Consider the following 13,341-nt stretch of genomic DNA (forward strand, 5'->3'; position numbering starts at 1 on the left):
TTCTTCTGGTACTGAAATCCATGTATTATACCTTTTAGCAATAACCACTAATTTTTCTCTAATATCCACTCGCTTTGGTTGTCTGTAATTTATGTGTATACATGCGTTGTTCTGTATTCTTCGTGATATAAGCTTTGTTTCTTTACAGATAATTATCACTAGTTTTTGGCTGGAAACAGTTTCTCAACCCAAAAGACTAGCGGCTTTCGTTCTTACACTCTTCTTTTTTTGCCTCTCCTGATAATTTCTGCATGTAAAATTTTTACTAGCTGAATATAACAGCTGTCAAAACGAATAAATAGCCGTTGAAGCGTAAACAAGCGAGGTTAGGTTGCTTTATTTGTTTCTTTCTTCAAATTTTTGGTATTTCTTAAATAAAAATTTGCGAATCATTAAATATTGATGAAATTGTAAAATGTATTTGTGAATAGTTTTTATATATAAAACGCGATTGAAAAATTACGTCAAATATTTTCAAATGTCAAATACACCGATCAGGTAGTTACTTGCTATTTTCTGTTAGTTTCGTTTCCATCAATGATCCCATTCCTCTTTTTCCTGATAATTATCGGCTAGAAAACTAAAGAAAAAAAGCTACTGCTTGCTGCCAAATTTTCACTAGCCCTGCCGGATAAACAATTTTTATTCACCTCATAGCTGTCAAAAATTTATTATCCAGAGTACTTTTCTATTAATTGGCACAGGCCCTTAGTAACCTATTTCCAACAAAACAAAATTTCGATAATTTGTCGATTACGATATATTCGGAAATAGGGCTCGATATTTACCTAAGAAGTTTTCGATTTTAATTTGAAACATCATGAATAAATTTCTTGTTCGGTTTTTATTTTTCTCATTTCACTAAGATTTCTTTCTTCTTTTTACAGTCTTTAAGACTTAAGCGATTGGGGAATGATATGTTGGATATCAACTTGGAGACTATAATTTGTTTGGTAGGTATACTCATTTTTTTTACCTTCATAATTTATTTCTTTCTAAACCTCTGCTTTTTGTTTTTTAAAAACTACAAACACTCTTAAACCAAAATTTAAACTTAGTCCCGCGAAAGTGTTTTTATTAGCTGAGAATTTCAGGGGTTAAGAAAATTTTAAAACTCAGTTTTATAAAATAATGACAGGATGCCGGGAAATGGAAAGTTTGTGTAATTTTCCAGATTTTGTTTCACTGTTATTAAAGCCGATTCGTTCAGAATTCTCTATTTTGCTTTTCGGTAACATAACTTTAAATTTTATTTTCGGTATATTTGTCTTAGAGCGAAATATGATAATCATGCCTACTACGGTAACCGACGGGCCTAATCCGATTGACACTGTCATTCGTGCGAATGACATCCTATCTAACTGATGTCATTAACAGGAATTTAATCCTTCACATCGCTTGTTATACCATAGTGGGCATGAATAATAATAAAGCATTTCAAAGAGAATCCTAACTTGATCCAGTAATTAATTGTACGCACGGACATCCAAAAAGCCAAGCACCGTTATTTTTATCATTATCTTTTTGTAGCTTTGGACGTTAGTTTGTTTTTGTAGTATTAACGAATAATAAAGAATAAGAACACAGCCAGAATATATCCCATGACTAGATGAATCTTGAGAACCAAAAAAAAAAGTAACCACAACCATTTCGTTATAACTTTTCATTACCTGAATGATTTATTGTTTGTATGTATGTAAGTAATAAAGCATTTTACAATTTTGTTTGATACGATCATTTTAACATTTAGTTAATGTATGTAGTAGTGGCCACAATAATGTATGAATTTTCAGCGCAATCTTAAAGAGGTATTAAAAACAATTTAATGGGCATTAGCGAATCCGAATTAAAATTAACATAATTTTTTTTCGCACAAACATCAAATAAGCTTATGAGTATAATTGAGTAAATGTGGAATAAAAAAACATGTGAATACAATAATTGCATGCATAGTTTGGTGATAAACGCATAAAATTTAAACCAAATTGGCGAATGCAAGCGGCTTTTAGGTGGGAAGTAATTTTAATTAGTGTCTATCTTAAGCATAAGTGCTCAAATCTTAAAATTACATATTATGTTGACGATGATTGGCACCACGGGCGAACGTAAAAAATCATTGAAAAATGTGAACGATTGTTTGCATGTATATATATGTAATATGTAAAAAAAAACGACGGTTGCATAATAGCATTGCACTACTCGGCGAGTGTGTGCAACCAAAATATTAGTTAAACATACAAACACGCGCACACATTTCTCGATGATTAAGCAGCACGCTAGCAGCTGCATTCCCACACACATAACTAAAACGTGTAACCGCCTTCGGGCGTTTTCGATTGAGCCGCATTAAATTCGAGCGCACCATTAACCTCTTGTGGCGCCAACTCAGCCTCGGCATCATCGGCATTGCTGAAGTAGGCATCCACCAAAGCGAAAGCCTTTTTGTATATCTCCTCGTTTTCGTGCTCCTGTAATTTCTCCAGCTTATCCAAGCCGCCCATTTCCTCGACCATCAAACAGAGATTCTCTGTGCCGCCCAATTTTTCGGCCAATACAAACAAATTGGCAAGTCCCGTTAGTACAACCTTAACAGTGCGCGGATCCTTTGCGTCGAGCAAATCGCAGAATGGCTTCAATATTTGGTATTTCTCAATCAAATCGATTATTTGTTCAGGTGTGCCACTCGTAGTGGTATTTGTAACGGCCCAAGCGGCCTCTTTTTGTGACTTGAAGTCGCCCTTTTCCAATACATGGCGAATTTGAGTGAAAATACCTATTTGATTGTGAGGGAATTTTCGATGTTGGTGGTTAAAATCAATATAAGTGGAAAGTCATCAACGAGTTCAAAGAAGGAATGGTATAAAAGTAAACAGGAAGCAGAAAATGGTATGCTACATTTTTAAATATATTTACAACGTGAAAAGTGTTGAAATGATAGATTAGAATGAAAAACGGAAACGCAAAAAAGAGCACAATATTAATATTAAATATAAAAGGCAAGCGAAAAGATTAAAACAAGCAGAACTATCAATTTCAAGTATAGGTACTCTTTCATACCAACAAATTACAAAACCGCCAATTCCCAAAGGGACAATATGTACCTAAATGCCTCTAAAACCTAGTCGAAATTTGCGCTCTTAAACTATTTAAAATAACTTTGAAATTATCATAGTAAATAAGTAATTTAGATTTGCGATCTCTAGTTATATTTTGCAAGTTAGTCATAACAAATATGTACTTTGTTTTTTTTTTTTTTTGCAATTTTGAAATTACTGAGAATTGCTCGGTGATCCCGAAAATCGAGTTAATTTTTTTTCTATGGACATGTTTTCGAGATATTTTCAATTTACCGTTATTCAGCTTAAAGCAAAAATTGGTTAGTTTTAATCACGTATATCTTACGAACTAATTTATCCATCGATTTTCTTGATCAGTAACTTGATTTTTTTTTTTATAACAGAACAGGCATTAGTACAAATGCAAAAATTTGGCACAGAACCTGTTATTATTTTAATTTTCTTCTGTTAAAGTTTGATTCCTTAAAAAATAAAGAAAAAAACTGGAATGACTAATTTATTTGCCAGAAACTATCAGTCCTATCGGAAAGTGATGTATATATGGTTTATGGTGAATTTCATTGGCTTTCATTTGCCGTATCTTACATTAAGTTTTTTAACCTGGTTCGTAAGATATACGTGATTAAAAGGAACCAATTTTTACTTAAAGCGGAATAACTGTAAATTGCAAATATCTTGAAAACGTATCCATAGAAAAAAAAATTAACCTGACTTTCGGAATCACCGAGCAATTCTACATAGAAATTGGATAGTGGCGTCTGGAGAACAAAAAAACAAATTAAAATGTGTGATCCGATTTCGTTTCTAAGTTGTTGTCTCCATTAGCGTGCACCCATCGCAGGCGATCTGTCAGTTTGATGGCAAGCGAAAAGCTTAGCGCAGAGATTTTTGTGCATGGGCAATTCATCGCATAAGATTACGGGATATATGCCCTAAAGGTCCGAATTAACCTAACGGCAAAAAAGAGTTAAACTATGCATATACAGTTGTGCACAAAATAATAGGAGTGCGATATCATCTCTTATAAAAGTATAGCTCATTTTCTAATAAAAACTATATACATATCGTCGTTTAAAGTACAAAACCGCGTATCAACAAAATGCAAAACCGCGTATCAAAATAATGCAGAACCGCGTACGTGAGTTTGCATAAATGATTTTCTAGAGTAAAAACACTCATATTTCTAAATGGTTCTCTTTTTTATAAAGCAATCGCATTTCTGGCTAGTAAATTTCAGGACGAATGGATAAGGATCAAATTCAATTTCTGGCAGAAAATCTTAGTCTCGCGAATTTGCAGAATGACGTACGCGGTTTTGTAATTTAAAGGACAATATGTAAATCATAATTTCACCTTTGAGCAAAAATAAAAATTCAACAAAGCTTCAAATTTTTGTTTAGCGTTTTTTTTTTTACAATACAGTCTTATAGCCCATTCAATTCATTAAAATAAAGTGCAGTTTCCAGTTGCTACAAAATAGCGTTGATTTTTGGCAAATTTTTTGCGGCCAGTATGCTCGAAAATTTTTTTGGTTGGAAGAAAATGCCTGGTACTGTGACCGAAAAATTGCCAAGAATCAATGCGATTTTTAGCAACTTCATACTTACACTTTATTGTACTATAAATTCATGGGCCATAAAACCGCATAAATGCTTTTTTAATCTGAATAAAAAAATTTAAGTTTGGTGAAAATTGTTGAATTTTTAGAGTTTTTGCACAAGGTTTGAAATTTGGATTAATATAGTCATTGTTAGACAAAGAGCTTATACAAAAACTTAATAAACATTTAACAAACTAAAGGTCTGTTTATGCATACTTGAGAAAATGTGAAGCAAAATCTAAGTTCAACAGATCGCTAAGTTTTTAAAAGTTCTGCTAATTAATGGGCAATGGAATACATACAAAATACATACAAAGTACAAACGAAACGACAGTTTAAAGTTTATGCGTAGTTGCGCGAAGTTATGCGAGGTATGCATAATCAGACCATAAAGAAAAATTGTCAGAATATTGTACTCCTATTATTTTGTGCACAATATTTTTCTATACAAAAGTGAATTTCGTTTCACAAAAAACCATTGAAATTTAACAAGAGTTTAACTGCATATACAGTGGCAACCTGGTTTAATCTTCATTAATTTCAAGCAGACGTAATTTTAATATTGCAATTAGAAAAAAAAAACGGGAAGTGCTACTTAAAAAAGCAATAGACTAATGACCTACATATTAGCAGATAAAACTTTTTCATTATTCTGAACGCAATTTGTTCTAATTTTAAAATTTTAGATGTTCTAATTCAAAGCAGCGTTATTTTTGTTCGCACAAGTACATTTGTATGCATGTTTATACAAAAATTAGATTAATTAAAATTATGTCTGCTATTACAGTCCGCCTGTCATTCACTAAAGCTGCCGTGGCCGAATTTCATTCATACAAATATTTATTATCTACTCTGCTCTGGAGGTTTGTTTTTCATTTTGATACGCTTCCCGACCACCCAGAAACCAACCAAATGCCTACTCAAACATGCAACCGACCGTTCATCCATTCTAAATATGTATTTAGGTACTCCTACTTAAAAGGTTGATGCAATCCACAATTCTTCATCTATTCAACTAACCAGCTATCCAAGTAACTGAAAATTTGCATTCAAGTCCTTCACTTTCCACAAAAGTTTACAAACAGAACATAAATACAGTAGAAACAACAGAAAGAGGAACAGAAAAAATACAAAATATAAAAACAAACTTACCAGCATCGATAACGGCCTGAATTTGCTTTTGGTTTCCGGCTGTGATATTACTAACAGTCCAGGCTGCCTCCTTCACAATATTAGCCTTTGGATGTTGCAGCAAAACACCCAATCGAGGCAAGCCGTCCGCAGCAATAACTGCGTCCGTCTGGATGGTTGGGTTTGGTGATGGAGCGGTTAGAATTAAATGTAAAGCAGGTATTGGCAGGCAAACAGCAGGGGCGGCAAACAGCAATAACAAAAAACAAAAATAAAAGAAACAGAACAGAAAGAAAAACAAAGGAAACGGAAAATGAATTTATATTTTCTTCACTTTTTTCTGAGTATAAAGAAAGTAGCAGATATGCAAATGAAATTTAGCAAATGCCAAAAAGGTATGCAAATAAATAAAAAATTAAGATAAATATGTTGCTGATTCGGGGATTAAAACTACAGCTACCATGAAGGTATGAAGCGTGGGGGTAAAATTAGCAAGGTGCCAAATAATTTCCACAAATTGAAAGGCACTTAAGCTTAAAGAATAGGCCGCGGTTTGGAATTTGGCTAGAAATAAGTACTATACTAAATATGCTTAAGGGGTGAGGTGGAAATATTTTGCCCAGTAAAGAAAGCAATTGTGAGCAAGTTCTCATTATGAATGACACTATAATGCAGCCCGACGGAAGAAAGCTAAACGAATAATATCGCTTAATTTTAAAATAAAGTATGAAAACGACATGCAGGAACGCAGCCTATTAATACCGCGCTTTTATTAGCTCGGGATGTAACTCTGTAATATTGATGTGCCTAAAAGATGCAGCGATTTCCATTTTCAAGTCACATACCTGATGACAGTACGAATGGAAATTTTAATAGCGAGTTTTTTTTTAACTATAATTTTATATGTAATAAACAAATGAAAACAAAGGCAGCAAGTGCTACTTTCCTGTACAAATATATGCCCTATACTCTAAAACAATTCCGCTTGCAGAACAGCAACCATTGCAGCACAGCTACGAAGCTGTCCATCAACTACCTTCATCAACATGTTAATCCCGGAATCCAAAGTGAAAATTCGTAAATATTCATTTTCCATTTGCGAAATGTGCAGATTATGCAGCACCGGAAGTTTCAACGGAAAACAGCAACCCCATCTCCATGCCTTAATATATTTTGCTTCCTATCACGCGGCCGTAACGTGCCTCCATTTGCTCGTACTAGGAAAGTCCCACCCACCCACCTTCACACCACCATCTTTTATACTCACTAGCTTTCTCGCAATTTTAATGCGGATCTATGTCAAGTAATCGAGCTTTAGATTCATATGCAAATTTACACATAGCATTGCAAAAACTTAAGCGAACAAGCATGAAAGGACGTGTGGGGCCAAATGGTGGTGTGGCGGGTATATCGTCAAGTGTTGACAACGAATCGACAGTAGACTGCTATTCCACCACATAAATGAGTTTGTTGCCGAAAATGTACGCGTTACATCAGAAGCTGCAGTAAAAGCAACTAAAATTTAGCCAAAGGCAGCTTAACTAGTGCACAGAAAGTGGTACTTTATCTCTGCAGAGGCTTGCGAGTTTCATTTTAGTTTTTAATCTGGAATTGCATAAGGTCTTTGATGGGTGCCGCTCGGGATTTTTTACGTATATATATGTATATGGTNATTGCATAAGGTCTTTGATGGGTGCCGCTCGGGATTTTTTACGTATATATGTATACGGCTACATACATACAAATTTTTGTATGAATCTATGCAAACATGCATGTGGGCACATTTAATAAGCTCGGGACTATTATTAAGCATACAAAACAGTCTCGCATTAGTTCTAAGCTCAGAGCATACTCAGCAATTGCTTTAAAAATGCAATAAGTTATATCATATTAGCTTACCTGATGATCCGTACCGGTAACGATGTTACCAACGCTACGTAATGCTGGCACAATTATTGACGGCTCGTCGGTGCCAAGTAGTGTGACCAAACGCGACACTGCACCTGTGTCAACTACAGCTTGAATTTTTATGTTTTCATCGTCAGTCACATAGGATAGGGCCCAACAAGCATCGGCTAGCACTTGTACATCGCCGCCACAGAGCAACTCTGATAGCACAGGCAACAAGCGTTTTATCTCATCAAATGGTGGCGAAGGATTTTTGTTACGACACAAGTTCGACATCAACCAAACAATGTTGCGCAAGAAGGAAAGTGGCGTTTCACTATTTATCAAATTGAGTATACCATCGACCACATTATGCTGTATGACAATGTCACGTGCTGCTGCGCCGTCGCCTGCTATGTTGCCCAAAGCCCAAACTGCCTGTTCGGCAAGATTAATCGACTTTGATTTGAGCAGTGAAACAAAATGTGGCACTGCATTTTGTTCGATGACACAACGTGTCTGTTCCGAAGTGCCCGAAGCAATATTCGTAAGCGCCCATGCAGCCTCGAATTGCAACAAAGGACTAGAAGTGTAGGAAGAGAAAAATAAATTCTGTAAAATTTGGATGACATTTGCCCTTAGAGCAGACTTACTTCTCAAAGTTCTGCAGGAATCGTATGCAAATGGGTACAATGCCATGCCCTATCATTAAATCAATAGGAGGGTTGCGTTCGCGGCTTAGCATTTTACGTGCCGATTGCATGCCTATGAATTGACGTTCAACATCTTGGCTGTTCATAGCGGAAACCATTTCATCGATGGTCATTTGCACAGGCGATTGACTATTGGACTCCTTCAGAGGTGATACAATATCCTCTTCGTTAATATTGCGTCGCTTGAATAGTTGATCCTCTTTCTTGGATTTACGCAGCTCTACGGTGACCTCATGGCGACGCATGCGTGACTCCTGTAGAGAAAATTTTTAGATTCAAGATTTACAATGAAATTGCACAGTATTTACAAACCTGCGTGTTGATGGAGTTAGATTTGTAGGAATTTTGACGTGATGCATCGGGTTTGCTCATTTTGAATAAGACGTTCAATTAACGCAGCAATGAATGAATAACAAAGCGAACTGAAAATTTTGATTAAAAAATAGAAAAAATAAAAAAGTTACAACTCCTTCGTGAGTTCTCAAATAAATATGGAATTTTCTAGATGCTACAATACTTTCATATTTATCATTATTTTTAGATCCTGTTACTTGAAAAAACACCCGGTCTGTTTGAGGAAACGGCAATTCAGGTAGAGAAAAATCAGAATAGCGCAGTGCAGGTGCAGCAGGTAAAGCAGTACACATTTCCACAAACATTTCGGATCTTTTAGCGTATTCAAAGGCATATTTCAAGAATAATTGCGTAGAGTTCAACAATTAAGCACCTACCTCAGATTTGTCTCAATTAACCGAATATCAATCCAAAGATCGGACGAGACCTTCTTGGCAAAATTTGCTTCTTGCAAATAAAATAATACACTACGATTCAAACAAGATGTGCAGCTATCTTTTGAACAATATTTAACACTAAAAACTGCACCTTAAAACCTTTTAAAAATTTTACAAGGAAAATTCACTTCACACGTCTTCAGAATGGCAGCTCTCCGCTAAAAATGCCGTTTGAAAATTCAAAATTTTCGTTTCCCCTCACAGAAGCAGCAGAGTGTTGTGGAGACAATTGCACATGCACTTTTGTTATTGCAATAAAACAAAGAAAAACGCGCAAAAATTGTTCTCGACAGCGATTACCACGGGTGGAAATGCGCAAACAGCTGTGTCGCAGAAACTAAGTTCCTTGTCGCGATCGTTTATATTTTTGTTGCCCGCGCAAAGTTTCCGATGGTAGATAGCTGTCTCGCTTTTGCTAATGGAAATGTAGGGAATGAAATCAAATTTTCAGCACAACAGGGAAAAAGTCTACACAAATGTATATTGGCTATGGTTGAAATCAAAACAGGGTTACATTTGACAATACAAATAAATTTAAAAAAATTTCCTTATGCTACGTTTACATACAAATAAATTATACTCAAGCTTAACTCCATGATCTGTAATTAAAATAAGTAGATTAGCCACACAAAATTCCTCGTTAATCCGTAGTTATGAAATATTCTCAGATTACCCCGACAACTTTTCGGTGTCCAGCTTAATTTAATCGGTAATTTTTGCGAAGAAGAGAAGTGACAAAAGTGCAACTGAACTAAAACGGACGCTAGCAAGGAGAAGAGGTTAATTTACAAGATATTCAAGTAATTCAAGAGTCACAGAGAATCTAAACTTTTGCTTGAGTTGTGAGAAAAACAAGCACCACAATCTGTCTAGCTAGTAATCCGAGATTTGAGTGAGTAAACGAGGTTACCAACAAACGAGCTTAGAATGAGATTATATTTATATGCATGCTTATCCTTGTCCTTATTCTTATCCTTATACTTATCCTTATCCATAGGATTATCCTTATCCTTATCCTTATTAATATCCCTATCCCCATCCTTATCCTAATTCTTATCCTTACCCTTATCTCTATTATTATCCTTATCCTTGTCCCTATCCTTATCCTTATCGCTATCCTTATCCTTCTCCATATCCTTATCCTTATTCCAATCCTTATCCTTATCCTTATCCTTATCCTTATCCTTATCCTTATCCTTATCCTTATCCTTATCCTTATCCTTATCCTTATCCTTATCCTTATCTTTATCTTTATCCTTATTCTTATCCTTATCCTAATCCTAATCCTATCCTTATCCAGTATTTATTCAAAATTGATATGTACATACAATCGCTCTTTAGCAACAAATTGTTTTTTTAAGAAATTTTAGGAAAATGGCTCGTTCGAAATTTGGATAGAGTATTGCCATGACACCTGGGCCTATAATAGCGTGAAAAGGTCTAGGATTCGACAAGGGGGCGTCGTGAAATTTTGAATCAGCCATAACTTCGGAACCATAAGTCCGAAGAAATTGAAATTTGGTACGCAGGCATATCTATGGTAGGCGCTTATAGCAGGGTATACAGTTTGTAGAACGGGGCGTGGCACCTTCCATGGGCGTGGACATTTTGTATCAGCTATAACTTCAGAACCATTAGTCACATGAACTTGAAATTTGCATCCGTATTCTAACAAAGTCACAAACTTTAGCTAATCACTGCTGTGATTTCTACCGCGCCTCAAAGCTGGCCTCTCAAAAAATATGCCGCTTCAATTCAATTTTTTAAATTTTTGTGTATTTTTCTAGCACTCAAAATCGAATTTTTTTTGTGACACATTTCTCGGCGCACTTGAAATCACAACAGTGATGAGCTAAGTTTTGTGACTCTGTTAGAGTAGAGGGGTTGGTGTACATATATATCTATAGTAGTTGCTTATAGTAGACTGTAAATAAATGAGTTTGTAAAAGGGGGTCTGGCACATGCCATAGGCGTAAAATTTTTTACCAGCTATAACGTCGGCAGAGTTGTGAAAAACGCATTAATTTTTTAATGCATTAATGGTACTTAAAGCAATAATGTTAATGTAAACAATTGGTGCATTAATTTTTGAAATTTAATTTAAATGAAAATTTCAATGCATTAATTTTGGAAAATATAATGCCACTGAAAATTAAATTTACCAAACTAACGGGCAGAAAGAAAAAAAAATGCATTAGCATTATTTCTTCGGGATTAACGCATTGAAATTTTCATTTACATTAATTTTCAAAAATTAATGCATTAATTTTTTTCATTAACATTGACATTAATAGATTTATTTTTAGACAGTACTACATATTTTGAAATTGTGGAAATTAGTGATGGTGAAAGCTTAAAAAATTAGAAAAATATTTTCGATACAAAATCTTGACAATCCAAGTCTGACAATGGATTATAATACATCATTTTGAAAGCCTATAAAGCCTCCTCTCACAACATGTTCGATCTTTAAAATTGAATGAAAACTAGTCATTCAAAAACTGATAAATCTACAAAACTGCACTGACCTAAAATGACAAGTCGCGAATCTACAAAAATAGGAAATAATATTTCTCATAAAAAGGAAGTAAATTAGGGGGTAGGGTCTTGAAATTAAAAAAAAATACAAACTTTCGATGGGCACCCTAATGTACATACGAGTCGGTCATTCCTTTTTGACCTCCGCAATATGAGTGCCGTAGACCCCAAGATGTGTGAAGCTTAAAAACCATTTATTATCAACATAGTCAAGGACTCCTCTTATCAACAACAGCCAAACTGGCAACAGAGAGCATAACATAAAATCCACAATTCATTCGCACTGCTGTAAAACAATTCCAGACAGTACCTGATGCTGTGTACATGCCACTGGGATATCCTTGTGTTATTAATATCTACTTTTCTCTCGTCCCATCTCCTGTTCTCTCTCGACCGGTATTTTCACATTTTACAGCTTATGGATACTCTGCAGATTTCGGCAGGCTTGCGCTCTCAGGTTCCACAGCTAAAATGTTTCCGTTATAGAAGGTGAGTGGATGAGTGTTTAGCTAACAGTCGACAATTATTACAGGATTGGTAAAGCTGAAAGTAGCAACAGTGTCAGCTATGATGAAACTGCAATTTGATTTCATGCATCAGTTCACACCTAAAAATTGTTTGGGCTACTACGAGAGGAAACTGAATGCAAGGCGTTGGTTATTTTTTAAGAACCTTTGAGAGAATTGTGCATACAAACACATACATATATCTATGTATTCTTAGCATGTGGATATATGAACATGAAGTTATGTGTGTATGCATGTCTGACCCTAACGGCGAGTCGCACCTTTGGCAATGGACTACTTTATCCAAGCGTTTTCTTTACCTTTACACACTCTACTTTGTTGTTCCGCTGCCGCACTTCAGTTTCAAATGAAAATACCTCTTTAACTGTTAGCACACTAAATTAAGTGATACTTTGAAAATTACTTCATTATGCGGCACACTTTAGTTGTCGCCTTCTAGGCGCACAGACGCTGCCATCCCCCACTGTGCTCATGAAAATAACCGTGAACCTACATGCATACATACATACATATGTATGTAATTCCTTTTTACTTTGCAAGTCACACTTAAAATGAACCCTAATTTCATTAAGCTACCACCCTCTTATACTTTTGTGGCGGTGTCCTGTGTATTATTCGCATGATATACGCCCAAAAGTATGCTTTACATAATATTATGTTAGCAATTGAGTCGGCATATTTGAAGGTCGTCGAAGTAACACATTTATGCAAAAATCATTGTATGGTTTTAGGCGTTGAACATTATTAAATATACTTTGTAAGTGCTAACAAATACAAGCGTATATTTCTTTACGTAGACATGTACCCTGCAAAAAATTGTGCGACTAATCTCTAAAGAGAGTATTCCGAGATTACACTCAATCGGGTACCCTATTGTTGCAACTAGTCTCATACGGGTACTAATGGAGATCAATTAGTCTCGACTCATCCCTTATGGGTATAATTGGAGATCAATTAGTCCCAAACTCATCTCTAACGGGTACTATTAACGATTTAATGATATGTTCGCACTTAGTCAATGCAATTTCATGTGCGGCGTTGGCACGCAGAGAGAGTATTCGCCTAACAAAACTGAGC

The 13,341-nt window shown here is 35.3% G+C and overlaps 1 protein-coding gene across 2 annotated transcripts; it reads right to left on the minus strand.

Moving 5' to 3' along the window:
* Nucleotides 1–1,648: 1,648 nt before the first annotated feature.
* Pen (karyopherin subunit alpha) lies at nucleotides 1,649–9,495 on the minus strand. Of its 2 annotated transcripts, none has more exons than XM_017631428.1 (6): nucleotides 9,140–9,495; nucleotides 8,721–8,830; nucleotides 8,349–8,662; nucleotides 7,708–8,278; nucleotides 5,830–5,977; nucleotides 1,649–2,773 (listed from the first exon to the last, which is right to left on the minus strand). In XM_017631428.1, exons 2-6 carry the CDS (start codon nucleotides 8,778–8,780, stop codon nucleotides 2,304–2,306), a joined length of 1,563 nt encoding a protein of 520 aa, XP_017486917.1. In that variant the 5' UTR covers nucleotides 8,781–8,830; nucleotides 9,140–9,495; the 3' UTR covers nucleotides 1,649–2,303. The 2 variants fall into 2 exon arrangements, with proteins under 2 accessions (XP_017486917.1, XP_017486918.1); XM_017631429.1 differs by lacking the exon at nucleotides 9,140–9,495 and adding an exon at nucleotides 8,960–9,059.
* Between the last annotated feature and the right edge of the window lie 3,846 nt (nucleotides 9,496–13,341).

This window comes from Rhagoletis zephyria, unplaced genomic scaffold (assembly GCF_001687245.7).
Source record: "Rhagoletis zephyria isolate East Lansing unplaced genomic scaffold, Rhagoletis_zephyria_1.1 Rzeph_scaffold_08746, whole genome shotgun sequence".
NCBI lineage: Eukaryota > Metazoa > Arthropoda > Insecta > Diptera > Tephritidae > Rhagoletis > Rhagoletis zephyria.

Bases quoted from the DNA above. Each gene is read 5' to 3' on its own strand.
- Pen (XM_017631428.1), bottom strand. From the start codon at position 8,780: ATGAGCAAACCCGATGCATCACGTCAAAATTCCTACAAATCTAACTCC. The intron at 8,663-8,720 runs GTTTGTAAATAC...TTTTCTCTACAG, and splicing joins CTAACTCCATCAACACGCAG to GAGTCACGCATGCGTCGCCA. The intron at 8,279-8,348 runs GTAAGTCTGCTC...CTACACTTCTAG, and splicing joins TTCCTGCAGAACTTTGAGAA to TCCTTTGTTGCAATTCGAGG.